The sequence below is a fragment of the Euleptes europaea genome, chromosome 11, assembly GCF_029931775.1.
Source record: "Euleptes europaea isolate rEulEur1 chromosome 11, rEulEur1.hap1, whole genome shotgun sequence".
Lineage (NCBI taxonomy): Eukaryota > Metazoa > Chordata > Lepidosauria > Squamata > Sphaerodactylidae > Euleptes > Euleptes europaea.
The window spans coordinates 11,023,860-11,051,491 of NC_079322.1; the positions used below are offsets into that span (position 1 = coordinate 11,023,860).

The 27,632-nt window shown below is 43.6% G+C and overlaps 1 protein-coding gene across 1 annotated transcript in view; it reads left to right on the forward strand.

The window, feature by feature from the left end:
• GRB10 (growth factor receptor bound protein 10) overlaps positions 1 to 11,982 on the forward strand; it is a 203,816-nt gene extending 191,834 nt beyond the window's left edge. The window contains exons 11-17 of the mRNA XM_056857419.1: positions 358 to 456; positions 619 to 696; positions 4,053 to 4,169; positions 5,713 to 5,779; positions 6,648 to 6,735; positions 10,241 to 10,334; positions 11,689 to 11,982. Coding sequence (XP_056713397.1) covers positions 358 to 456; positions 619 to 696; positions 4,053 to 4,169; positions 5,713 to 5,779; positions 6,648 to 6,735; positions 10,241 to 10,334; positions 11,689 to 11,835 — 690 coding nt within the window. The 3' untranslated portion in view covers positions 11,836 to 11,982. The remainder of the gene's footprint in view (positions 1 to 357; positions 457 to 618; positions 697 to 4,052; positions 4,170 to 5,712; positions 5,780 to 6,647; positions 6,736 to 10,240; positions 10,335 to 11,688) is intronic.
• The last annotated feature ends 15,650 nt before the right edge of the window (positions 11,983 to 27,632 follow it).

A 27,632-nucleotide genomic window follows, 5' to 3' on the forward strand; every position in this document is an offset into this window, starting at 1 on the left:
CCGGGTTGGTTTCCCCACCAACATGAAATCTGGGTGACCTTGGGCTAGTCACAGTTCCCTCAGAACTCTCTCAGCCTTACCTACCTCACAAGGTGTCTGTTGTGGCGAGGGGGAGGGAAGGAGATTGTAAGCTGGTTTGATTCTCCTAAAAAGGTAGAGAAAGTTGGCATTTAAAAACCAACTCCTCTTCTACTAACCAGGGCCGACCCTGCTTAGCTTCCATGATCTAACGTAATCAGGCTAGTCTGGACCATCCAGGTCAAGGGATATATATGCAAAGCAGTAATGTGAGATTGTTGTTTTGTGATATAAATTTTGCATGATAGAGTTGTGTTTTTGTTTGCCTTTGTTTTGCAGCCCAGCAAAGTGAGGAATGAAACAAAAGAATTAAGATTGTTGTGTGCTGAGGATGAACAGAACAGGACATGCTGGATGACCGCATTTCGACTTCTCAAGGTACTCGATTCCCCTTTAAGCTTCACACAATTCACATTTATGGCAGCCTGTATCTGTTTTAGAGGTGAATTCTCTTTCTGTTAGCACCAGTACCATAAAGTTCTAACTGCTGGAAAAGATCAGGCACCGTATGTTTTCATTTTCCTCTCTTCCTATCCGCAGTATGGGATGTTGTTGTACCAGAACTTCAGAATTCCACAGCAGAGAAAAGCGATGCTTCCACATTTTACCACGCCTGTAGTAAGTTTGTAATTTATATTACCAATAGAGAGCATTTCACTTGTATTACAGTCAGCTTTCTCACAGTTTAGATATACTACTTTCTATTGCACAGTTACTTCGGAGTCATGGCCTGTTGAGCTGTGGGGAATTAGGATGCCTGGAAGCAGTGAAGATAGTTTTGTAGGGTAGCCGTGTCGGTCTGCAGTAGAACAACTAGATTCGAGTCCAGGAGCACCTTGGGACTGACGAGAGTTTTGGGGAATAAGCTTTTGAGAGTCAAAGCTCCCTTCATTGTCTGACAAAGGGAGTTTTGACTCTCGAAAGCTTATTCCCCCATAATCTTGTTGGTGTCTAAGTTGCTACTGGACTAGAATCTAGTTGCAATCAAGCAATGACAGCCAGCATGGTATAGTGGTTAAGAGCGGCGGACTCTAATCTGGAGAACTGGGTTGGTTTCCCCACTCCTACACATGAAGCCCGCTGGGTGACCTTGGGCGAGTCACAGCTGTTCGAGCTCTCTCAGCCCCACCTACCTCACAGGGTGTCTGTTGTGGGGAGAGGAAGGGAAGGAGGTTGTAAGCCGCTATGAGACTCCTTAAAAAGTTAGAGAAAACCAGGGTATAAAAACCAAATTTTTCCTCCTCCTCTTCCTCCTCTCATGCTGCTCTTTGTACCTGTATGAACAAGGAAAATTATCTGAGCATACAAAACGTCATTGACAGTATGACTCTAAGAGCCTTTTCTTTGCTTTGTAATACGCATCAAATATATTTTGAAAGTTTTGAAACACCTGTTTTGGCTTGTTGGCTTCACTGGGACATGGGAACTTCTCGGGCCCTTTTGCATCCAGTAATGTTCCTTTGTCTTCTGCAGGGATGGACTGGCCTTTAACTGTCTGGGAAAGTTTTCAACTGGCCTCTGTCGTGGAGGGCTGATAACAGCCAGAAGCAAGCAGGGCCAAGCTCTGCTTAAGCATTGCAGGGGCTGCTCAGTCTGGCTTCCTCCAGGGCCATTTTGGCTTCCCAGTCCATGCTTGGCCTTCTGACTGGAATAATGTTCCGACATCATGAAGCAATCAAAGGAATGGAAGAGTCAGTGGTTCACAAATGATAAAAAAAATAGAATAAGATAGTGTCTGGCTGTTAGGTTGGACTTCAGACTTCAGGCTTCAGACTTTGCTCGGTGGAGCTGTAGGAGACACCCCAACCTCTGGGCCATTTCCCCTGCCCTTTTAAAAAATTGGGGGTGTGTGGAAAGCGCCATCAAGTTGCAGCTGACTTATGGCAACCCCATAGGGTTTTCAAGGCAAGAGGTGAGCAGAGGTGGTTTGCTATCGCCTCCTTCTGTGTAGCAGCCCTGGACTTCCTTGGTGGTCTCCCATCCAAGTACTACACAGGGCCGACTCTGCTTAGCTTCTAAGATCTGATGCGATCAGGCTATCATGGGCCATCCAGATCAGGGCAGAGACGTTCAGAGGTGGTTTGCCATTGCCTGCCTCTGTGTGGTGACCCTGGACTTCCTTGGTGACCCTAGTACTTCCCATCCAAGTACTAACCTGGGCCAACTTGCTTAGCTTCCGAGATCTGACAAGATCGGGCTAGCCTGGCTGGGTAAAATGTCAAGCTGCTCCAAGTTCTCCTCATGGTCTGTGCTCCGTTCCTGACATCTGCATAATCTGTTTTTCATAAGAGGCATATTCTGTTTTAGCTGATCCCAAAAGTGCCTTTGTGTATTAAATTCTGTTTCCAGCACATCCAGGCAGTGCTGGTCTCTGAATTCTAGGAGGTTTGTCTCCCACTAGGCATGTTTGTGGTTGAGTGGGTATACTAGATTTACCAACATGGCTGACTTCTGATTGATCTCTGTTGTGATTTTATTCTGATTTTTTTTATGAAGCTGTGATTCATTCAGTATCTTTAGTGTGCAAGAGCAGACTCTGACTATTCTCTCCAGGATCAGAGGAGCAGGCCAAATATAGTAGGTGCTGTGGAACACAGGCAGGATATTGCATCTGCAATGTCTTGTTTGTGGGCTTTCCAGAGGCACCTGGTTGGCCACTGGGTGAACAGACTGCTGGGCTTGATGGACCTTGGTCTGATCCAGCAGGGCTTTTCTCATGTTCTTATGACCAGGATCCAAAGAGCTGCTTTAGGGGTGCTCCAAGGCTAAGATGTGCCCCATAGAATATCTGCCTTCCCCCCCCTTTATGATATGGAATTGGGGGTGTTGCTTTTCAAACAGTGTTTGAAAGGCCCCTTAGTTTCACCTCCCCCTAGTTTCAGCTGTGGCTTGCCGTGGGGCACAGGGGACCCCCTTTTGAGAGATACAAGCCCAAAGCCTCCTTGGCCAACCAGAACACTATTCTTCAAATCCCAGATTTTCTGTCTCTTTCTGTAAATTTATTTATTTTAATATAAATGGTTGTGGAGTACCTGTAGCAAATTCTGAAGTCTGCTGTTTGAAGTCCAGTGCTAAGTTACTCGAAACCAACCATCTGTGGTGGTGGAAAAGTGCCATAAAGTCACAGCTTTGGCGACCCCATAGGGTTTTCAAGGCAAGAGATGTTCAGAGGTGATTGGCCATCTCTTGCTTCTGCAAGGCAACCCTGGACTTTCGTGGTGGTTGCTCATCCAAGTACTCACCAGGGCTGACCCTGCTTAGCTTACAAGATTGGGCCACCCAGGTCAGGGTGAAACCATATGTACTCCACAACAAATTAGTCCACTAAAAATCATAGAATAGAATCATAGAGTTGGAAGGGACCACCAGGGTCATCTAGTCCAACCCCCTGCACAAATCAGGAAATTCACAACTATCTCCCCCACACACCCCAGCGACCCCTACTCAATGCCCAGAAGATGGCCAAGGTGCCCTCCCTCTCATGATCTGCCTAAGGTCATAGAATCAGCATTGCTGACAGGTGGCCATCTAGCCTCTACTTAAAACCTCCAGGGAATGAGAGCTTACCAACTCCGAGGAAGCCTGTTCCACTGAGGAACCGCTCTGTTAGAAAATTCTTCCTAATGTCTAGATGGAAACTCTTTTGATTTAATTTCAACCCATTGGTTCTGGTCTGACCTTCTGGGGCAATCATTACCAGGTGTCTCTGTTCTTGTTTTCTGGGGTTTAACACAGCAACACACTGGATTGGGAATAGCTAAAAACTTTAAACATTCTAATATCTCCAGCTGTTTCAGACTATCCTTGTGTGAAAATGTTGCAAGGGTAGCAGCTGATGAACTTGAAAAACTCAGCAGTTTGAGAGAGAGAAATAAAGAAATAATCTGGAAATGCCATGGAAGAGTTGGGAGGAAGGACTCTGGGAAAAAAATCAGTAGTTCTGTTTAAAACCTAATTTTTATTTTCCTTTTCAGCGAAGTGTGTCTGAAAACTCCTTAGTAGCAATGGATTTTTCTGGACAAATAGGAAGAGTTATTGAAAATCCAGCCGAAGCACAGTGTGCTGCCTTGGAAGAAGGGTACACTTGGCGGGTAAGGGTGCTCTTAAAAAAAAAAATTGGCAGCTGATACCTCCTAAAACCATTCGTGGATATGGTGGTGGTGGTGGTGGTAGAAAGTGCTGCCAAGGTGGAGATATAACAATCACAGTCTCCTTTATTGGCATAAAATTAATAAACAGGGTGACTACATAATAACATGAAATCGTTGCAGCTGAGAAGTGCTCAAATCAGATCCTAACTGGTGGGCCCCTCTACTGGCCCAGTTGTTTACATGGGTGGATAAAACCGGTGTTATGCCAGAGACCTGGACAAGCACGATTTTGGTACCTGTTTATAAAAAGGGAGACCGTACAACTCCATACAACTTTAGACCAATAAATCTTCTATCTATAGTACACAATGGAATCCAGTCCAGAGGAAGAGAACATGAAATTCCTCTTATGGGAGGGAGACTCTCAGTGTTATTTACAGGTAGCCAAATATTGTTCTGTAGCAATTAAAATCAGCTCGGAAAAGGTTACTAGCGTTAATAAGGTTAATTTTAATTGATATAATTTTATCCATATTTTTTACAAAGATTATTTTATCATGTAATGGGTTGTATTGACAAGGTTTGTATCTCTTCTGGCTAATGCTGTTAATAATAAATAATCTAATCTATCTATAGTAGGGAAGCTATATGCCAAACATCTATTGGGCAGACTTCTAGCTTGGATATCCAAATATGGGATATTAGGCCCAGAACAAGTAGGCTTTTGCCAGGGGAAAACTACATTAGACCACTGCATTGTTCTTTCACGCCTAGTTAATAAATATTCTAGGAAAACCAACTCTTAAGCTATATACAGCCTTCTTGGATCTAAAGGGAGCCTTTGATTCCATATCAAGAGATCTATTATGGGACAAATTATTTGGAACGAATATTGATAGAAATTGAGATATTCCACCAGGCCTATAGTTGAGGGCAGCAACGGTCTTTCACCAGAGCTGGCCTCCCTACCCCCACCATGCTGTCACCAACTCAGATCAGGGGCCCTGACTGCTTCTCCAGGCCCACTGTGGCCCTGTGCTCTTGTGATGAGCACCACTTGTTTTAATTGTTCAGTTGACTAACAATTGGGGACTGGTTTTTAATATTTTAAAGTTTCTTGTATATTACAGTTTTATTATGTTGTATGTTGTTTTGATAAAGTTAGCTGCCCTGAGCCCGGCCTTGGATGGAAATAGATGGCAGGATTCAAATCAAATAATAAATTTATTGACAGAAGGAGGCAGATGAATCTCCATGGGGTTATTTGTTGTATTAAGTCACAGCCGATTTATGGGGACCCCTCTAGGGTATTCAAGGCAAGAGATGTTCAGAGGAAGTTTGCCATTGCTGGCCTCTGAGTAGCAACCCTGGACTTCCTTGGTGGTCTCCCGGCCCAATACTAACCACGGCTGACCCTACTTAGCTCCTGAGATTTGACAAGATTGGGCTAGCCTGGGCCATCCAGGTCAGGGCATGAATATAGTAGCCAAATTAATACCATTGATGAGCAATTCGAGTTGAACTGGTCCCACCCATTTTGCAGAAACGCACCACGAGAATGAACGCCCTGGGTAGCCAAAGTCCTCTTCATCCTTCCGCACTGAGCACAGGTAAGAAAACACTGAAATACAATGGAAAGCATGGAGAGAGAACCTGAAAACCTTTGGAGAATCAGATTGTCCTGTGAACTTCCATGGAAAGGTGGTTATTTCTGTACTTAACTCTGTTCCATTAAACTCCGATTTAAGGGTTTGTCTTTGGCTGAAACAGCCTCCCAATATGACGTCAAGCAACAGTTGTGGTTTCTGAGTCAGATACAGAAAAGTTCCTTCCTCGGAGGATTTTTGAGCCCTGCTTGCTAGAGCGTACATTCCTGAAACTGCTGTCAGTCCTACATGGAGTAGTAAAAATAAAATTAATAACGATTGCCTTTTTTAGGCTTTCTTCCGTTGTTATTATTTTTGCAAAGCAAATGAGCAGTGGTGCACCAGTCACGTGCAGCTCGTAAAGATGGTATTTTTCTTGCATGGTTAATGTAGTTTTCAGTACTCAAAATGTGACATTTTTGTACTTGGAAGAATGCCTTACATCGCGGGTAGTCCGTTAAAGGTGCCGGAACAACTGCTCCTACTGCTGTGGGTGGCAGGATCTCCCCCTTCTTGCAACAGTCTCCTGTGCCTGGTGTAAAATAATAAACTCAGATGGAGATACCTGCTTCCATGTGTGGATTGGAGTTTTAAAACTGGAGCCATGTGACCTCATCAGGGAAGTGGAGGCGGAGTGCACATGTGCAACATGGACATGTATATCACATCTCTGGTATCATCTCACAGGCAGCAGGCTATTCAGACACTGTAATCTGTATTCATATTTAAAAAAAACAGTGCGCTATATCAGCAGCATCGTGGTTGAGGGACATGTGTTTGGAAAACCTGCACAGTACAGCATGCTGGCACTAACAATCTCTTTCTTCTTCAGTTATTCATAGGACACAGCACTGGTTTCATGGCAGGATTTCCAGGGAAGAATCGCACAGGATTATTAAACAGCAGGGGCTGGTGGATGGGTATGCACTTTTACACTGTTTTTATTAATGTACCTGGTTTGGAGGTGTCAGCACATTTATTGATTAATTTAAAGGGCATCCTGTTAAATCAAGGTTCTTCCTGAAATATTGAAGAATTACTATGAGAGTTATACATAACCTCACTCCCTGACATTTTGTATCTGGTTTCGCCTCCTGCGGCAGCACAGGCTTGAAATAGTTGGGAATCATAGAGTTGGAAGGGGCCATACAGGCCATCTAGTCCAACCTCCTGCTCAATGCAGGACCAGCCTAGAGCATCCCTGACAAGTGCTTGTCCAGCCTCTGCTTAAAGACTGCCAATGAGGGGGAGCTCACCAACTCCCTGGGTAGCTGATTCCACTGTTGAACAACTCTTACTGTAAAAAACCTTGTCCCAATATCCAGCCGACACCTCTCTGCCTACAATTTAAACCCATTATTGCGGGTCCTTTCCTCTGCTGCCAACAAGAACAGCTCCCTGCCCTCCTCTAAGTGACAGCCCTTCAAATACTTAGAGAGCAATCATGTCCCCCCTCAACCTCCTCCAGACTAAACATTCCCAACTCCCTCAGCCTTTCCTCATAGGGCTTGGTCTCCAGGACCCTGATCATCCTCATCACTCTCTTCTACACCTGCTCCATTCGGCCCACATCCTTTTTGAAGTGAGGCCTCCAGAACTGCACACAATACTCCAAAGTGCAGACTGGCCAATGCTGTGTACAGTGGAACTATGACATCTTGTGATTTGGATATTATACATCTTGCGATTTGGATGTTATGCCTGTGTAGATGCATCCTCTGTTGATGGATTCCTGATTTAAAACTTTAGAACAGCATTTAAAATGTATATATAAATATTTAACGATATAATAAAAACAGTGCAATACAATAAAAGCATATAGACGTACAAACACACACAACCAGGAAGGAGGTCCAATAAGAGTTTACTGGGGGTATGCCAAATTAAACACAAAAGCCTTCTCTTGCTGGCAGAAGACAATGACAGAAGGAGGCAGATGAATCTCCATGGGGTGATTTGTTACAAACCAGAAAGTCTCAGTGCAGTGAATAAGGGAGGGGAGGGAGCACATAAATCTGTGGCCTTCATACATATAACAAGCAAATGAGCCAAATCGCACCCAATAACTGTTTTATCTCAGTTTTGCATCCAAAATTTACCATCTTGGCCCAAAGTTACTGCACTAGAGAAAGAAAATCTGATAATAAATTGAAATTAGGAAAGGCCTCTGGTCCTGATTTTTTTACCTCCAGATCTTTTCTGCAATAAGATCAAATGGTGGGCCCCTATACTAGCAGAGGGCTTTACGAGAATAAATGAGTCAGATTTAATTCCTGGGAACTGGAAACAGGCAATTATAGTTTGAGTGTACAAGAAAGGCATCAGGTCTCAACTGGAGAATTATCACCCAATTAGTCTTCTTTCTGTAGTGGGTAAGTTGTATGCACCCTATTTATTAAATAGGTTATTTGGATGACAAAAAATTCCATACTGGGACCTGAGCAAGCGGGCTTTTGGTCGGGTTATTCTACATCGGACCATTGCTTTATACCAGGGGTGGGGAACCTTTTTCCTGCCAAGGGCCATTTGCATATTTATGACATCATTCAGGGGCCATACCAGGTGTAGATCTCCCGGTGGGGGGGGAAGAGGCTAGGGTTGCCAGGTCTCCAGCCACCACCTGGAGGTTGGCAACCCCAGGGGAGGCCACACAGAGAAGGCCTGCAGGGTGCCCCCACTCCCCCTCCCAGGCGGAAGGGCAGCCAGCAGTGGGCCCGAGCAAACGAGGTGCCAGGGGGGCGCAGCCCACAGTCGATCTGCAAGGGAGGAATGAAAACAGAGAAAGAGGAGGAGGGAGGGAGAAAGGGAGAGAAAGGGAGAAAGAAATGGAGAGAGAGGGAGAAAGAAAGAAAAGGACGAAGGGAGACAAAGAAAAGGACAAGGGAGACAAAAAAAGAGACAGAAAAAGAGGGAGAAAGAGAGGGAGAGAAAGGAGAAAGAGTGACAGAAAAAGAGGAAGAAAAGAGAGAAAAGCCTTCCCCCCCCCCACACACACACCCGCTGGCCCCGCGTGACCGGGCCCCAGCCTCCCCTGCCCACACACACACACAGCGGTGCACAGAGCCCCACATGACCGGGCCCAGTCTCCATGCCCTCTCCTCCCCAGAGTCCACAAAAGGGCCCCCCTGAAGCCCGATCAGCTCCTGCATGCATGCTCTGCCGCCGGGATCCACCAGCCTCTTTCCCCCTCCCTCTTGCTGCTCAACAGTCGGCGAGAGGAGGTCCCCCCCCCAAAAAAAAAAGGGCGCCACAGCACCGCTGTAAGCCATGGTGCCAGGAACACTCTCTGGGCCACCCTGCGCCCCGCCTCTGCAGCAGGGCCCCAGAGCTCCCGAGAGCCACAAAAAATGTCCTCGGGGGCCGCATACGGCCCCCGGGCCTGAGGTTCCCCACCCCTGCTTTATACTATCCCATCTTATTAAAAAATATACATCGCCCTCTACTGGATCAATCTATGTTGCATTTATGGATTTAAAGATGGCCTTTGACTCGATCCCAAGAAATAGACTATGGCAGGAACATAGCAGTTTGTTATCAATGGTCGCCTACTTTGGCTGATTTGCTCATTATAATCTGGGGCCTTCCTGCTTCTTTCTCATCCCTGGTGTGGTGTGTTTGAGGTCGCTCGGGTGGTGTTTGCAAAATATTACTTCATATTTGTATATCAGAGGTTAGCCTTTTATAGTGCTTATTTCTGTCTCAGTGAATGCATTATCCCATGCTATGCTTTGGGCTGATTCCCAGGTTCTCATTCTTCATTTTCTATGCTGCTTTGTTTCACTCTCCCTTCTTATAATAATAATAATAATATTTTAAAATCCTTTCAAAAAGGGACAACATCCCACTTACTCCAGCTCCTTCAGATGGGCAGAACTTGTTGTTCCAATCTGTATATATTGGCTTAACATTCTGTATGTCGACGAGAGGTCTGGAAAAACATGTCAAGAGTCCTGGTTTGTTTCATTCCCTATGTGAGAATTAAAGTCGCCTAACAATATTATTTGTGCCTTGGGATATTTAATTTCAGGTTCAGAGTTGTAATTTTCCAAGTCAGGCCAACAGTTCTCATAACAAAAGGATGAGGAACAGGGAGGAATATATGCATTCACTGCCAAACTGACCTGATCTTTAAAAGTCAAAAGTCAAGTCATTGCTAAAGATCTTAAGGGAGGAAGCAATGTTGCATCACACTTCACTGACGTAGAAATCAGACATGGCAGCCCCCCACTGGGGCATTTAGTAATTGGGGGGTGGCATTGAGTGTGTATGTGAGAAATCCATTTAATGTCAATTTTGATGTTAACCAGGTCTCTTGGATAAAAATTATATCATAATTTGTTTGTCATAAATAGACCTGGTCCCCGATGACATCATGAGACACAGGTTTTTGGACCGATGTTTATAATGAAATACAATGTCTTGCAGACTATTTCTTCTTCGGGACAGCCAGAGTAATCCAAAGACTTTTGTGCTTACGCTGTGCCACCATCAAAAGATCAAGCATTTTCAGATTTTGCCGGTAAGGATGGCATCCTTCCAATATGGAATGGATTTTATCACAGACTTTCCCCATGTATTAAAATGTGTTTGGATATATTGGTTTTAGTTTATTTTTTCAAAAGAAGTTGCTTGTACCCTTTGCGCAAATCTGTGAACAAGAGCTTAGGTTTTGTTGTAGCTAAAAATCAACATGTACATGCTTCACAATTTCAAAATCCAGCCCCCACCACAGGGGCATAATTGGCAAAGAAATTGTGGCATGCACCTAAAATTGTCCGTTCTGCTACTGTCTAAAGCAGCGGAGCACCTTCCAACACCTTTCCTGGTGCCTGCCAATGTTTGTAGAAAGTGGGTGGGGCCAGGTGGGGCTTGTACCCACAGGGCTTCTGATTGGCCATTGGAGATCTGATTGCCTGAGCAGATTTTTTAAAAGTTGCTGCAGCAGTTGCTGCCACCACAGCACAATGATATTCACTGCATGATTGAAAGTAAGCTGTGTGTATATAAGAAAATACTTTAAAGCAATATCTTCATTTGAAGAAGAAGAAGCAGAGTTGGTTTTTATATGCCGACTTTCTCTACCACTTCCCCTCCCCACAACAGACACCCTGGGAGGTAGGTGAGGCTGAGAGACCAAGGTCACCCAGCTGGCTTCATGTGTAGGAGTGGGGAAACAAGTCCAGTTCACCAGATTAGCGTCTGCCGTTCATGTGGAGGAGTGGGGAATCAAACCTCCAGATTAGAATCTACCACTCCAAACCACCGCTCTTAACCACTACACCACACTGGCTCCCACTAAACAGAGCTTCTGCCTGAAATGTTAAGAGAATGACCTCCCTCCTGGACAATGTGGGGTTGGCTCCGCTTCCTGTGGCAGCCATTTGGTAGTTGTGCCCACCACCCTGTCTCAGAATTCCAGAAGTGCCCCTAGGCTCAAAAAGGTTGGGGACCCAACCTGTTCTAAAGCACCACAGAGATCTGCAGAGCAATATAAATACACAAAAAAGCATAACCCTTAGTGGGAACAAGTATGAAAACTGCCACATACTGAGGCTTCATTGCAGCTGAAGTTCAGGACTTAGGAATTAAGCCCCAGCAGCTTTTTTTACAACTTAATTTCCTCTTTAGATCAGGACCGTGGGGGAGGATGGTGCAGGCCCCATGTGCCCTAAAATTAAGTTTCAATAACAGACCCCCAGTATGCATCTAACTTTGACTTTTAATGTTATTGTTGATTAAATTTCAAACTTGTGTTTCCCCTAGTTTACTATTCTGTAGCTCAGTTTTAACCTGAGATAGCTTCAATTCCTTGTTCTCTTCCACTGAGAAGTGTTTTTTTTTTTAATTCTCCATTAAAAAAAAAATTTCTATAGTGTGAAGATGATGGACAGATGTTTTTCAGCCTGGATGACGGGAACACCAAATTCACCGACCTAATACAGCTTGTTGAGTTCTACCAGCTCAACAAGGGGATCCTGCCGTGTAAACTGAAGCACCACTGCATCCGTGTCGCCTTATGACCTCCGTTCCTTTCTTGCCCTGGCTTTGCTCAAAAAAAGACTGGATTCGGTAGAGAAATCTTGTAAGAGGAAGTTGACACTGGGAAATCGGCAGCCTCGTAGGTTGGCTTGAAAAGAGCGCAAACGTTATGCACCTTGGGGACTTGGAAAAGGGATGGATGGGATGGGTGCCAGCAGACACTCATTAGCTGGTTTGTGTGACACTTAAGAGCAGCTGCTGCTGAGTCCCAGTAACACCCCCCGTCCCCCTCCAAAATTGGGAAAGGGTATGTAAAATCACTTTAAAAAATTGGAACAAAACTGGAAACTGCCCCTTGGCTGGTGCACTTAACAGAATCAAGTTTGTGAAGCAAAAATTATTGAAAAGAACTCTTGCCCTGGAATAATCTTGACAATTAAGACTTAGTGTGTTTACTTTTTGTGTTGATCACTTCTCTTGTGGGTTTGTTTTCTTTGCACTCGTTTTGCGTTTTGGATATTGCCTACAACCTATATTAGGAGCTTATTTGCGGAGGGGTTGGGTTCTAAGCCAGACCCTGTAATGCACATGAGATGCTTCATCCTAACAAAAGTCTAGAGGACAAAAATGTATCTCACCTCTGTCATGACCAGAGGCCTGGTCATGCAGTGATGACCTTGAAGAATCAATATGGTGGATACAGCTGGAAAAGCTACAGGTATCACCATTTCAAAAGGATGACTGTATGTGCATGTCATGTATTAGGGATACCCAGTCATGCAAAAAGGCTCTTGATTCTATGCACAAATGTTCTTGGCCTAGCCTGTTAGTCTCCCCCACCACCACCACCACCACTCTTGGGAAAATCCACTTTCAGTAGCTACAACACAGCTGAGTGACTGTGTGTGTGTTGGGGAAGAAGCATTTTACTTGTTAGTCTACCTAGTATGACACGGAATCAGTGTTTCTTTTTGAGCATTATATTTCCTTGAATTTTCAGAGCACCGGTGTAGGCCTATCACTGTCATTGTACCGAAACCACGGTTGACAAGCTTCTAACCATGGTTACAGATTGTGTTTTGGTAGTACCTATGGTCAGTGAGGGTGGCAGTATAGATATAAAAGTCTCTTCGCTTGGGTAGTATTTCGTCTTTGCATTATGGAATTATGTTTCCAGCTGGTATTGGTAATGCAACAATGACATCCAATCAGATGAACTGAGGAAATTGCATCTTCCATTCATTTGTTCTGTAGGATCTCTGAAGCCTATGTTGGGTTGGATCCAGCCAACTTTCCCACCCAATCTCACCTGATTTCCCTCCTGACTAATGCCTCCATTCTGCATAGGTTTTGTCCAGGTAGGTCCCATGATTCCCAGCACTCTGCAGCAGTGGAAAAGCTGGACAGATCCAGCCTGCATGTACAAAACAAGTGGGCATGGTATCCTGACCTGGATAGCGCAGGCTAGCCCAATCTCATCAGATCTCGGAAGCTAAGCAGGGTCAGCCCTGGTAAGTATTTGGATGGGCGACTTCAAGGGAATACCAGGATCGTGCCACAGAGGCGGGCAATGGCAAACCACCTCTGAATGTCTCTTGCCTTGAAAATCCCACCAGGGGTCATCATAAGTCAGATGTGACTTGACGGCACTTTCTACCACCACCCTGATCCATCAAGCACAGCCAGACAGCCTCCCCTCATTCCATTCCATCTTCAAAGAGACCCCTATGCAAGTGTCACCAGGAAGATCAGAGGAAGGTGTGCTAGCTTGATATTTTCTGACCTTTTATCTGGAAATTAGCAGTGAAACCTGCGCTTGCAATTGCCAGATTTTTCATTTGACAATTCAGATAACAAATGCTTGAGTATATATGCACCAATATTTATATATATGTATATGCCAGTATCTGCAGCAAATGAGTTGTGTGGTTATCATTCTTCAGTCCTGGATCATTGTCCAAGTAAGGGCTGGTTCAGGCACTCTTAGAAACCTTCCATGCTGGCCATTCTCATGGGCACCACCACACAGAGGAAATATTACATTTCCCAGCTTTGACCATGGTGACAGGCAGAATTTCCTCTGGAGTGGATCCAGACTAACATTTCCATCAGCAGAACAGGACTTTCCTGCCCGCTCCTTCCTACTGCAACCCACTGATCTCCACAAAATGCTGGGGGGGGGGGGGAAAGAGAGCAGAAACAACATGAGGGAGGTCTGCAGCCTAATGGGGAATTTGCAGCAATTGTCAATTTAGTCTGGAGCTATCCCTGTAAATTTGATTAAATATAGTAAGTGGTGGGTTGGATAGATATTACTTAATTGGCACAGCTTCATTTATGGGGATGCTCCATGTTAAAGGTTTAGAACAGGGGTCCCCAACATGATGCCCCTGGACGCCATGGTGCCAGCTGACACCTTTCCTGGTGCCAGCCAAATGTTTAGAACGTGGGTGGGGCCAGGTGGGGCTTTTGCCCAGCGAGGCTTTGGAGTGGCTACTGAAGATTTGGTTAGCTGTGCAAATTTTTAAAAACATTGCTTCGGCAGCAGCTGTCACCACAGCACAAGGATCTTCACTATATGACTGGAGGTAAGCTGTGGCAGCCAATTTGTTTCTGGCTCCGGCTCCTGTGGCAGCCATTTTGTGGCTGCAAGCACCACACTGTCAGAATTTCAAAGGTGCGCACAGGTCAAAAAGGTTGGGAATCTCTGGTTTAGGACATCTGAACCAAGTCAATCTGTAAGTTATTCCATGTTTACAAGTAATACTTTATTCCTACTGATGATGAACTAGCATTAAAAGCACGTTTGTTTTCCCGTTGGACTGTCAGATTCAGACACCTTTATTGGCATTGAATTGGACTGTCACACTGCTCACTATCAGGCTTTTGGAGATGATCAAAGACATAAACAGGTGTTTTCTGTATATTTGCATAGATTTTTCAGCAAAATTATGTTAACCATGGAATGGTCAGAGTTAACTACAGCAAGTTGAGTGGTTTCCCCCCCCCTTCTTTCTTCCTTTCCAGACATCTTATTGAATCCAGCAAGTTGAGTGGTTTCCCCCCCCCCTTCTTTCTTCCTTTCCAGACATCTTATTGAATCACTTTAAACAGGTTATATTATGCCAGTTTTCATCTAACGAATAGCCTACCTGAATGGTCAAAGTTGTTGAAGCAGTTCTTTATTCATACGATATTCATATAACATTGAGAGTAGTTTAAGAGGATATAACCAGCTTGAATCGTACATATCAGCAGAATTATCAATGGTATAGAAACACTGTATTTTAGTTTACAGGAGACATTCTACTAGCCTTCCCCGCCCCCGTCCCCCCATGAATTGTCTACATATACAATGAAGAAACTTGATTTAGTTTTTACTATAGAACCTTCTTGGTTTTAAAATGTAACGTATTTTTTTAGTGTTCTTTTTAAAATGTTTTTAAAGACATCAAATTAAGCTAACTTGTGTCTCTGACTTCATTCTGCACGTTTCTGTTTAACCCCTTCTAGATTTTTTTTAAAAATTGACTTAATTTAACATTCTCATTCTCCAGCGTCAGTGACCTTTCTAGACTCTGAAAAAAGACTACAGTTCTTGTGTTTACGTAGTTTAGTTCAAACAATGCATTTTCCCACCAAAATGGAAAAAAAAATCATTTTGCATTGTTTCATATTTATAAAATTTGCATTTTTATTTAAATTGAGAATAAAAGTTTTTGACTATGAAACATGATTTTGTATGTAAATGGTTGTCTATTTTGTACACTCCCAACTCTTGAGAAAACAAGCCACATTTGAGTGGTAGCTATGTTACTTTAGTACACTGTTAGTGATCCCCCCTTTTCTGCTGGAAATGAAATAAACTTTGATCCCACCTTAAATGTTTCCAGCAGACTCGGCTGGTTGGCAGCTTAGAAACCAAGGACTGAAGGACATTTGACTTTCTAATTGTTTTGTGTATTTAAATGACATGAATGTAAACGGGGATGCTCAGGGTTGTTTCTGGAGCCTGTTGAATTCCCCCCCTCTTCCCCCCCCCCTTTTTTTGGCCTATGACTTTTATTTTCTAAATAAAATACTTCATGTAGCAATCTTGGAATATGTTTGAGAAGGAAAATGCCAAACCATTTTGGTTTTTTTTTAAAAAGTATACAGTAGGTGTTTTTAAACAGTACAACGTTTTTAATGTGTTGAAATATTCTTGAAGAAATACGTGCCTCAGTTTTTAGATGTTTTGTCTTATCTTTTCTGCACTAAGTTCCTGACCATTTTGACCAATCAATGCACCTTTCCAGTGGCAAGACATGCTTCTCGTAAATTATAGTGTCACAATGCAAAAAATTTTAGTGACTGTAAAACGGAATAAAAGTTAAGTTTTCAGGGAATGCAAAAGGTATTAACTTAAGAGACAAAACCTTTTATTCAATATGTGTTGCTTCATTCTGTAAATAGCTTTTTTTTTTTTTTTTTGGCTAGTGAACCTAATTGTAATCTTTCAGGTATTTTTGTACAAATGAGGGACTGATTGTTTCTTGTAACTAGAAATAAACATTAATACAATTGTATTCATTTTATATTGCTGGTATTGTGTTTTTTGCTTTTAGGTGGGTGGTTAGAGCAAGCCTTTTAGGAAGGCTTGAAAGGAAATCTGCTTAATACTGTGTTGTTTAGTATCTGCCCAGTTTTCTTGGCCCAAACTAGACAATATCAATCATATTTTGGAGAGGTACCTTGTTCAAGCTGCTTGATTTTCAAAAGCCTGCAGTCATTCTGTTTGATTCAGAAGAAAGAAGTATTTATTACATTTATATAGTTGACAAAATGACACTTGGCAAGAGATTAGCAGTGAACCTGGATGAGCTGAGATAACCCTTCCCTCTCCCTGAACCCAATCTCTTAAGATCCACCCAATACAGTGACCTAATAGGGGTCCTTGTGTAATAATTACTCGATAACCGTGAGCCCAGGCTAGTCTGATCTCATCAGATCTTGGAAGCTAAGCAGGGTGGGCCCTGGGCCCTGCTTGGATGGGAGACACCCAAGGGATACCAGGGACGTGGCGCAGAGGCAGGCAATGGCAAACCACCTCTGAACGTCTCTTGCCTTAAGAACTCCATGGGGTCCAATACTTTAACCACTACACCACATAATTCATCTTACTTATGTGCTGACAGATAGGTCCTCTGATGTCGAAGGACTCCATATTTGCTTTGAAATGCAGCATGGGAGAGTCAAAACATGAGATGAACAGCAAGGGAAAATAGCTCAGGTTGGATTCTGTAGCAAATTCATGGAGTTTTGCTGGCTCTCCTTCCAAATGTAGTTTCCCACAGTGGAAAACTGCAAGAGCTAGCGGGGTGTATCCTTAAACCCCGTTTGTGCTGTCATAGGATCCATTCTTGGAGCAAACTCCATGCCTTTCAGTAGGAGCCTTTACTGAATGAAGGTTTGAATGACTGGCTTTGGAAATGACATGAGAAAAACAGGACACCCTTCACCTTGAAGTACGCGTCCTGGCCTGGTTTCTCTAATTTGCAGCGTATATTGGACCATTTGCAAGAACCGTGTTTATGGATCCTCAACTTTGGAGGACTTACCTCGTTACATCCTATTTTGCCCATTGTATCCAGGCCCCAGGGCTAATTTTTTGGCGGGAATATTATCTGGTGTCAGTACACACTCAGCTGCACAGAAAATTATATTTCTGTTATCAGATGTTGATGCATGTGCATCATATAGAGTCTCCTTGTTTGCTCTTGCAGCAAAGAAAATAAGGTCTAACGTATCGGAATAAGCAGCTACTTTTCTTTTAAATTGAAATGTTTTAGTATATCCCATTATCTATTTAATGTTTTACTTGCTAATGGCCAATGGCTATAGACAATAAAATTTTCATTCATTGAGAACCGATAAGAAAATACATTGTACAACTAAAACAACTAGATTCAAGTCCATTAACACCTTAGAAACCAAGATTTTCCGGATCAAAGATTTTCGAGAGTCAAAGGTATTTGACGAAGGGATCTTTGACTTTCAAAGCTCATACCCCGAAAATCTTGTTGGCTTCTAAGGTGCCACTGGACTCTAGGGCGAATCTGTTTTACTTGCTCACAATTGCTCACAATTTGTATTGACAAGCTCAGGGCCTGCATGGAATTAACCCCAGACAGGACCTGCCCTTGCTCTTCTGGCTGTATTGATTCATTAGCTCATGCCCTCTTGGAATGCTGCTTTTATGAGGAACTTCGATCACGGTATATCTCTCCCCTTTTAACATATAAATCTAATGCCTCTGTGTCTGACATAATGCATTTTTTACTAAGTGATAGGCATCCCAAGGCTACATTGGCAGTGGCAAGATTTATTTCAGTCCTTATATCCCTCAAACATTAGATTTACGCTGCTCAAGATCAATGGATCAAGGAGCTTCTAAGGGATAAAGGAAAGGAATTGCAAGGAATTCAGGGGGGGAACAAGTTAGAAATCTTTCTACCCACCCTCTTTCCATATCCCTCCCAGGAGTCTTTTAAGTTTTCAGGGACCTAGGCAGGCTGATCTCTCATTCCTTCCTCTCATTTTTTGTTTGTTTGTTATAACATCTCGATGCTGTGACATTTGGTGCTGTCAGAAACATATTTTGTCCTTATCAGGCAGGTTTTTAAAGACTTTCCCCCCTGTTTGGGTTAATCTACAAAACGGTATTTTTCTATGTACCTGGAGAGGCTTCTGAGTAGCTGCAGGTGAGGAGAGGTGTGGCTGATTTTCATATCTGAGTTGATCAGTTCTCCCTGTATGCTTCTAATCCAGATCTTTGCATCTAAAACGAATAGTGTTTTTGGCAAGCATGTTGCTTCAGGGGACCCGAAGAAGCTTTTTTGCCCTTTTGGGTAGTTAAGAAGACTTCCTGGGGAAAACGTGGGAGAGGCTTATCCAGGCCACGAACTCAAGAGACTCTAGAAAGTTTTGGGCCTTAGTGTCCGATGACACTAGGGGGAGATGCCTCCCTAATGCGGTCATTACAGCACAGACCTGGCAAGAATATTTTATGAAGGTTTTCTATGAGGACATGGAGACTAGGACAGAGGGCCCCGTAATAAAGTTAGATGATGTAGAGGAGTGGCCTCCGGTTACATCAAAGGAGGTCAAATGCCTTATTGACCAATTAAGACCGAGGAAGGCAGCAGGACCGGATGCAATTAACCCTGAAACCATCAAAAAATTTCCCTGGTTGGTGGGCTTCCTTTTTGGCCGACCTGTTTACAGCAGTTTACAGCTGGGCCACACCCCAGATGCTTGGACAACTGTCATTCTGGTCCCAATATACAAAAGGGCAATCGCTTGCTCCCCAACAACTATAGGCCTATAAGTCTGCTTTCCACAATAGGGAAAGTATATGCCAGACACTTGCTTAACAAACTTATAGCATGGATGGCAGAGCAAAAAATTTTAGGACCCGAACAAGCTGGATTCTGTAAAGGGAAATCGTCACTGGACCATTGTATTATTCTATCACATCTGGTTAATAAATACAACAGTAGGACGGGCCCCAAATGTTTGGCGGCCTTTCTGGATTTAAAAGGAGCATTTGACTCTATATCTAGAGATCTGCTCTGGGATAAACTCTCAAAAATGGGGATAGATAGGAGATTACTGTTCTTGATAAGAAGGCTCCATACCGCCACAAGCTGCCAAGTTAGATATTCCCATTTAGGAGAGCTCACAGAAAAAATTCCAATTAACAAAGGGGTAAAGCAAGGCTGTTTATTGGCACCTCATCTTTTTAATTTGTTTATAAATGACGTTGCACCCTTTCTGAGTACACCTGACTGTCATAGCCCTAAATTGGGCTCAATACACGCCCCATTGCTCCTATATGCGGATGATGCGGTAGTCCTTTCCCTTACAAGAGTTGGCCTGAGATGGCTGCTATCATGATTCCTAGAGTACTGTGATCAAAATAGATTAACAGTGAATTTTGAAAAAAGCTAAAATCATGGTCTTTGCTAAATCATGGACCCCTCTTAAATGGAGGATAAGAGGAAATGAGATCGAGCAGATAAAATGGTTTAAATACCTTGGTATTCACTTTCACTATAGAGCCAGTTGGGTGACACACAGGAAACTAGCAATAACTACGGTTACGAATAGCATTTCGGCAATCACCCGATTTTACTATACTAAGGGCCATCAATATGTCCCTGCAGCTCTCAAAGTTTTTAATGCTGAGGCAACTTCTCAGCTCTTATATGGATTTCCAATCTGGATCCAAGCTCTAAATCAGGATGTAGAAAAAATACAATCCAAATTTCTAAGGAAAATTCTAGGATTACCATCCTGTGTCCCCTATGCATCGCTCTGTCTAGAAACAAACCAAATGCGTTTGGAAACCAGAGCCTGGCTCATGACAACCAAATTCTGGTTACACTGGCATTTCAAACCAGAGTTCAACAGCTTTGCCCATCATATGCTATCAGAATTTGAACGTGCTAATTGGACAAATTATATCGAAAGCAAAATTAGATCAATTGGAATCCCCTTGGACTCTTCACTCTGCCTTACAGAGAAATCAGCTTTTGAGCTGATTAAGAACAGGCTTTTGGATATAGATCTGCAGGAGCTTAGAGGAGCGGCCTGTAGTAGATGCTCCCCTATACACTGGAAGCCCGGGACATACAATCAGTCCTTAGCATACTACCTCTCATGCTTAACTGATCCCCAACAGAGAAGGGCTTACATGCTCGCTAGATTTAATGCCCTTCCTTCCGCCTTGCTCTACGGAAGATTCAATAAGGTCTCATATACGGATAGGGCCTGTCCTTGCGGGGAGGGCAAAATAGAATCAGTTTCCCATGTCCTCCTTAACTGCTCATTTTATTCTAGGGGCCGTTCTCAATTTATTGACCCATTATTTGTGGACAGGGGATGGTTACCCACCAGAATTAAGGTGTCTTTCCTCATCACCACCCAGGACCCCATAAAAATTGAATTGGTGGCAAGATTCTTACAATTCGCGATTCAAGAACGTGAGCGTTTGTGCACCAAATAATGCTGGCCTAGTACTGTTAAATTGTCTAATGCACCTTAATTGATTTTACTGAAAAAACTATTGGGTTTCTTGTACTGTACGGATTTTATGTATTTGCTTTTATACACTTTATCTTATGCCAATAAAGGCTACTTGAACTTGGGTAGTTAAGGTGATGCCTCTTTTATTCTGAGGATGGTGCATCTGCTCCAGGAGAGAAGAGACTTCAGTAAGCAGGACAGGTTTCATCATCAAAGTCCACCTTTTGGATACATTCGAAGTAGGGTTGCCAACCTCCACAAGTTCACAAGGTTGGAAGAGACCACAAGGGCCATCCAGTACAACCTCCCACCCCTGCCACCATGCAGGATCCCACAATCAAAGCACTCCCAACAGATGGCCATCCAGCCTCTGCTTAAAGACCTCCAAAGATCTCCAGGTAGGGTTTGCAGTTCTACCAGAATTATAACTGATCTCCAGACAACAGTTCCACCAGGGGAAATGGAGGTTTCAGAGGGCAGACTCTATGGCAGGGGTCCCCATCGTGGTGCCCTTTCTTGGTGCCCACCAAGTGCTTTTAGAAAGTGGGTGGGACCATGAGGGGCTCTTGCCAAGCAGGACTTCTGATTGGCCTTTGGGAAGCTGATTGGCTATGCAGATTAGAATACTGTTTCAGTAGCAGCTGTCACCACAGTGTTGCTTTTATTCTCTCCCTCCTTCCCTGTATATTTTTTAATTGCCCCTCTTTCCCCCTGAACTTGGGCTTCTTCTGCATGTGTGACTCCACCTTCTGCAGCAACCATGTTGTGGTTGGCTCTGCCTCCTGCAGGAGCAATGTTAAGGGGTTGTGCCCACCACCTGTGTCAGAATTCCCAAAGTGCCCACAGGCTCAAAATGTGTGGGGACCTCTGCTCCACAGAATCACAGAGGCTGTCACTGTTCATGCTGTTGATGTGACTAGGCTCTTAGAAAAGACCACTTCCTGAGAAATGATATATTATCTTATTCAGCCAGTCACCAAAGCAAGACTCAATGATTAACTCACTTTTAAAAAGCAAGTCTTTTTCTTGAAGTGTGCCAAATAAATTTATAAACCGTGGGTTTCATTTTACCATTTATTTCACATAAAATATCTGCATGTGAACATTTACACACTCTTAAAAACATGTCATAAAGTACAAACATTATGATTCTTTACATGTTCATATATGCAAGCAATCTTAAACAACCTTAAGCATTTTCTGTTTCTTTATATTTCTCTATATGAGAGTTCATACCTTGAACTTGTAACTCCATTTCATTCAGGAATATAACAGTTACAGAAATCCTGTAAAATATGATTAGTACAATGGAAAAAGACCTGTTATAGTTAAAAGCATCTTAATTCAGAGTACCTGAAATATAAAGCATAAGTTGTAAACCAAGTACAACCTTATATTATTTCTAAATCTCTCCAGCTCATATGCTTAGCTGAGGGAGATTTGTAAAGGTCCTAACTCATGTTTAGGATATTCAAACCTTTTCTGTGAGGACATAGAATCTTCCCAATATTTCTATGTTCTTGCAATATCTTTGGTATATGCAAAGGTCAGAGAATCTCTGATTCCTAGTTCATGTAAGAGCTGAAGTCCAAAAGCTCTTTAAGTAATCCATGTTAGTTTAGGTTCATGAAAATATAGAACTCCCTTGTTCTGTATCAGAGAAAGCTGCTTCATGCCAATCTGAAGTCAGTACTCTGCAAGACTATCAGTCAGTCAGTAACTTGTAGCTATGTGTAGCTTTAATATTAAAGAGTTTTTACTTACAACTCTGAAGTCTCTCTATATGCCAATATTAGAGAGAACCTTGTATGAACCTCTAGTTGAGTGCAAGAGTATCTGTATAAGCACTCTGTGTATGCACTGGGTGTGTGTGTCCCTTTCTTGCTTACAGACAGCCGGCTAACCTAAAACAACTTCTCACCCATGACGATAAACTACTTAACAGGAACATGGACTCTGTCACCAAGGCCTGCGACAAACCAAGGTGCCAACTTTGCCCTCATATAGATTCTAGGAACATCATCTTGTCAACATATGTCTAAGTTAAGCTAGTCTGCAGTTTGTTAGATAGATCATACTGATCAGATTGACAGCTGAGTCATGTGATTATGCTGGTCTGAGCTAGTTTGTGCAGCCAGCAATGGGGATTTCCAGAATGACTCATCTCAGGTGAAATGTGATTGGTCATGAATGTATATATAAGTCTATGCATTGAATGTAAGACTGTCCTGTTAGGAATGCTGGTGGTAGGCGAAGCACTTTGATAGTCTAAAGCAGTGAATGTTGACTGCTAAAAGCCTTTGTGTAAATATTGTAAATAAACTGTACATAGCAGAACTGCGTGGAGTGAAGTTGTTACCACCAATGTCAGCCATACTATCTCAGGTTCATACTCCTGCTCATCTTCTAATGTGATTTATGCCATCACATGCCAGCAATGCCCTTCCACAATCTACATTGGACAAACAGGTCAGTCTCTTAGACAAAGATTAAATGGACATAAGTCTGACATCAGAAACCACAATATTCAAAAACCAGTGGGAGAACATTTCAACCTTCCAGGATATTCTGTTGCAGATTTAAGAGTAGCAGTTCTCTTACAAAGGGATTTCAAAGGGAGATTGGAAAGAGAAACTGCTGAATTACAGTTGATATTCAAACTAAAGACAATGCATTTACCTGGGCTGAATAAAGACCTTGCATTCATGGCTCATTACCAATGCTGATTTCTCCACATCCATCTCTCCCCTGGACATCACAGACTCTTCTGCATACCATCCCTAATCCCATCACGCCTGTTATTCACATTTACATACTGTTAACATTTACATACTAATGCTTGTCTGAATTCACTCTCCTCTACTTAAAGACAGATGGATTCACATTCTAGCTGTATCTGAAGAAGTGAGCTGTGGCTCACGAAAGCTCATACCCAGCCAGAAAATATTTTTGTTAGTCTTTAAGGTGCTACTAGACTCTTGCTCTTTTCTACTACCTGTGTATGCATTGTCACTGAGTGCAGAAGCGTCCCCTGCCCGTTGGGGAAACCTCTGACTCATACCCTGAGAGATATCTCTGGTTGTTTAGAGAAATCTCTGAGAGCGTCTCAATGAACATATTTCCAGTCTCTTCATCTCTTGAAGGACCTTCAAGACCTGTCTTGGAAAGCCAAGTCAGACTATATAGATCTTTGTGAAAACTCATTAATCCTTGCTGGAATCAAGATGTCAGTATTCCAAATATGGAAAGATCCCATTACTCTTAGACCCACGTTAAGGTTAGTAGGAATTCTAAGAGTCTCCATCCTATTCATAGGAAGGAATAGTCTGCAAGCATCCATTTCAGACATCCAGCCTTAGCAAGTCATCTTGAAATGAATCTCCTCCAAAAAAAAGAGTCTTTTCCAATCTCACAAGAAGTTTTGTGAAATATCACGCAAGATATAAAATAATAGAATGAGCTATGGCCAGACAACCAGTGTTGTCCTCCATTAACACTCCTAGGTTTTACATCTTGGAGATGTGTGGAGAGAGTGAGGCCAGACAGCTGAAGCCGTCCTCCGTCAACCCTCTCTGGTTTTACATCTTAGAGATGTGTGGAGAGAGTGAGGCCAGACAGCCGAAGCCATCCTCTGTCAACCCTCTCTGGTTTCTGCCTGTTCGGCTCTGCCTTATATCCTCTCCAGATCAGTGGTTATCTGATCTAAGGTTAGATACTTCTGCACCTCTGGAGCATAGGGTTGTGATATTCTTGTACTTGTAAAGCACCAGCTGCCCTGAAGTGCTTGTCTTCTGCACCCATGGAATAGAAGGTTTGTCCTTGACAATACTTTAGCAGTATTGTAAATAAATCCTTGGCAGGTTTATTCCTCTAGGTCAGCAGCTGAGGGAAAGGCTGTAGGAACCCATTACACTATTACATCATACAGTTCACAGTCAGCACTTTCACAAGGAAGCTATATTCCACACTTATCTTATCTGACCTTAAGAAGAGCTCTCTCGCTCCTAAACAAGAAAGACCTTCTAGTTAATGACATTGATAACAAGACAGAGAACTAAGTTGCACTAGCTTAACTTATACGAGGAAGAGAATCCCGTTGCCTCTGATAAGTGGTGCTGATGTCCCTTCATATTATTACTCACAACCTTGCAGCTGCACCATGCCGATTTCAGAGGAGTATTGAGAACAAGTATTGGGTAGCCTTGAATAGCACATCACAGCATGACATTATTATTTATACACTTGAGACTTATATGGGATTCTATGGGCATGTTACTATTTGCGTCCTGGCCCACGACAATGCCATTTATGCAGGGCTGTTTCCCGTGCGGCCACCCTGCCAACTGCTCTAGTGCTTCGTGCATGCCTTTCCTGACCATCAGAGGTCGCCTCGCTCTTCCCGCATGTTTCCGCATGTTTTGCCTGTGTTTTCCAGTCTGAATGATCTGAATGTGTTGAAGTCCAAGTCTCTTGGGAACCTACATAGGAAATGCTTCATATTTTATATAACTAAAACAGGATGAGTGCTTTTTCTGCATGCTGAGAATTTCTAGCTGCCCCAGTAACGTCTGTACCCAGGAAACACACTGGGTGGGGCAGACTGTGCGTTTCACACACTAGCACCCTTCATCTGCGGAGGCCAACAATTGCTCTCCTAAGTCTCAACAGTGTTGTTGTGGGAAGGAACCCCCAAAGGGAATGCGGGGGGGAGGGTGGCCAGATCCAGGCTGGGAAACTCATGGAGATTTGGGGTGGAGGCTGGGGAGGGCAGGGATCTCAGTGGGGTACAATGCCATAGTGTCCACCCTCTAAAGCATCCATTTTCTCCAGGGGAATTGATCTCTGTATTCAGGAGGTGAATGGTAATCTCGGGGGATCCGCAGGTCCCACCTGGAGGCTGACATCCAAAGCAGATGGACAATGTGGTGTGGGACTGGTTAATGTAGCAGCAGTTCCACCACTACAGGGCTACCGTATTAAGTGGCATTTTGATCATGCTGCTGTGCCAGAACGCCTGTAGCTCCAAAGAATAAATTGGATAAAACAAACCCAGATGTCTTGAGGAAGTAAACCATATGTGACTGCTAGCATCGGGCAAGTCTTTACTGGGGGAAGGGGGGGATGGCGTAAATCATTTAGTTAATGTGCTAAATAACACCATCTGCGTCAAAGCTTGTAGTGAACAGAAGCCATCCTGTAAGCTTGGGCAACGAGTTTGAAATGAAACAATGCAAAATATAGGAGTAAATTCTACTGAGGCTTGCCAGCACACACGTTTGAACTGGTGGTGAGCAGGGTAGCACACAATGCTATTGCATGAAGATGCACAGCCAGGAGAGCCAACACCTTTCAGATGGTAAATATTTTTTAAAAGAGCCAAGTTCACGTACTTCACATTAACCAAAGGGGATCCGTGGTTCCCACAGGCCAAAACCCTATTCCAGACCTTGTAGCAATGCAGACAATTGATGGGATACAGAAGGGTCAGGCCTCCTCTGTTTGTGTGTTACGGTTGCCAGCCCTCCCCCCGTCCCCCGGCCACTGGCAGGTGGTGGGGAGATAGGGTTGCTATCATCAGAACATCAGAAAAGCCCTGCTGGATCAGACCAAGGCCCATCAAGTCCAGCAGTCTGTTCATACAGTGGTCAACCAAGTGCCTCTAGGAAGCCCCCAAACAAGACGATTGCAGCAGCACCATCCTGCCTGTGTTCCACAGCACCTAATATATTCAGCATGCTCCTCTGGTCCTGGAGAGAATAGGTATGCATCATGACTAGTATCCATTTAAACTAGTAGCTTCTCTTCCATGAACATGTCCACTTCCCTCTCAAAGCCTTCCAAGTTGGCAGCCATCACCACATCCTGGGGCAGGGAGTTCCACAACTGATCTGTGTGTTGTGTGAAGAAATACTTCCTTTGATCAGTTTTGAATCTCTCACTCTCCAGTTTCCGCAGATGACCCCACATTTTAGTATTATGAGAGAGGGAGAAAAGCTTCTCCCTGTCCACTCCAGGTTGAGGGACTCCTGGAGATTTGGGGTGGAGCCTGGGGAGGGCAGGGACCTCCGTGGAGCAGAATGCCATTGAGTCCACCCTCCAAAGCGTCCATTTTCTCCAGGGGAACAGATCTCTGTAGCTTGGAGATGAGATGTAATTCCAGAGGATCCCCCGGTCTCACCTGGAGGCTGGCATCCCCAGCATCCCTGATTTTGTGGGTGAGGCCACCCTGGCTCCAAGCCTTGAATGGTCACATGCATTTGGCTCAGGCTCCTGGTCACGCCTTCATGATGCTCACAGAAGTTGTGCCACTTCCTGTCTCTGTAGCCACTAGGCCTACAGGTTGAACGTCACGGCACCTCTCAAGAGGTTCCTGTCCCAGCTGTCTCGTAGGTGAGTGAGTAGCTTCTAAGTTAAAAGTAAGTATGTATAGGTTGTCCTGGACAGCGACTGGTTTTTGGAGAGGGCCACGGTGACTGTGAGGTGTTGTTGATGTGTCCCATCACTTGTATGTTAGTGCAATCTATAGGGTCAAGTGCTATGAAGGGGGCATCTGGTGAATGCGTTTCTCTCACCACATTGGCACTGTCTCCCTTAACAAATTAAGCAAAAGTTTTGCTTATTAACATAAAGTTGGCCAGAATCTTGGGCAAATCTATAAGGTTGCCAGGTGGTGGATGGATATCTCCCCCATTACAACTGATCTCCAGGTGATGGAAATCAGTTCCCCTTGAGAAAAGGACTGCTTTGGCCATTGGACTCTATGGCATTG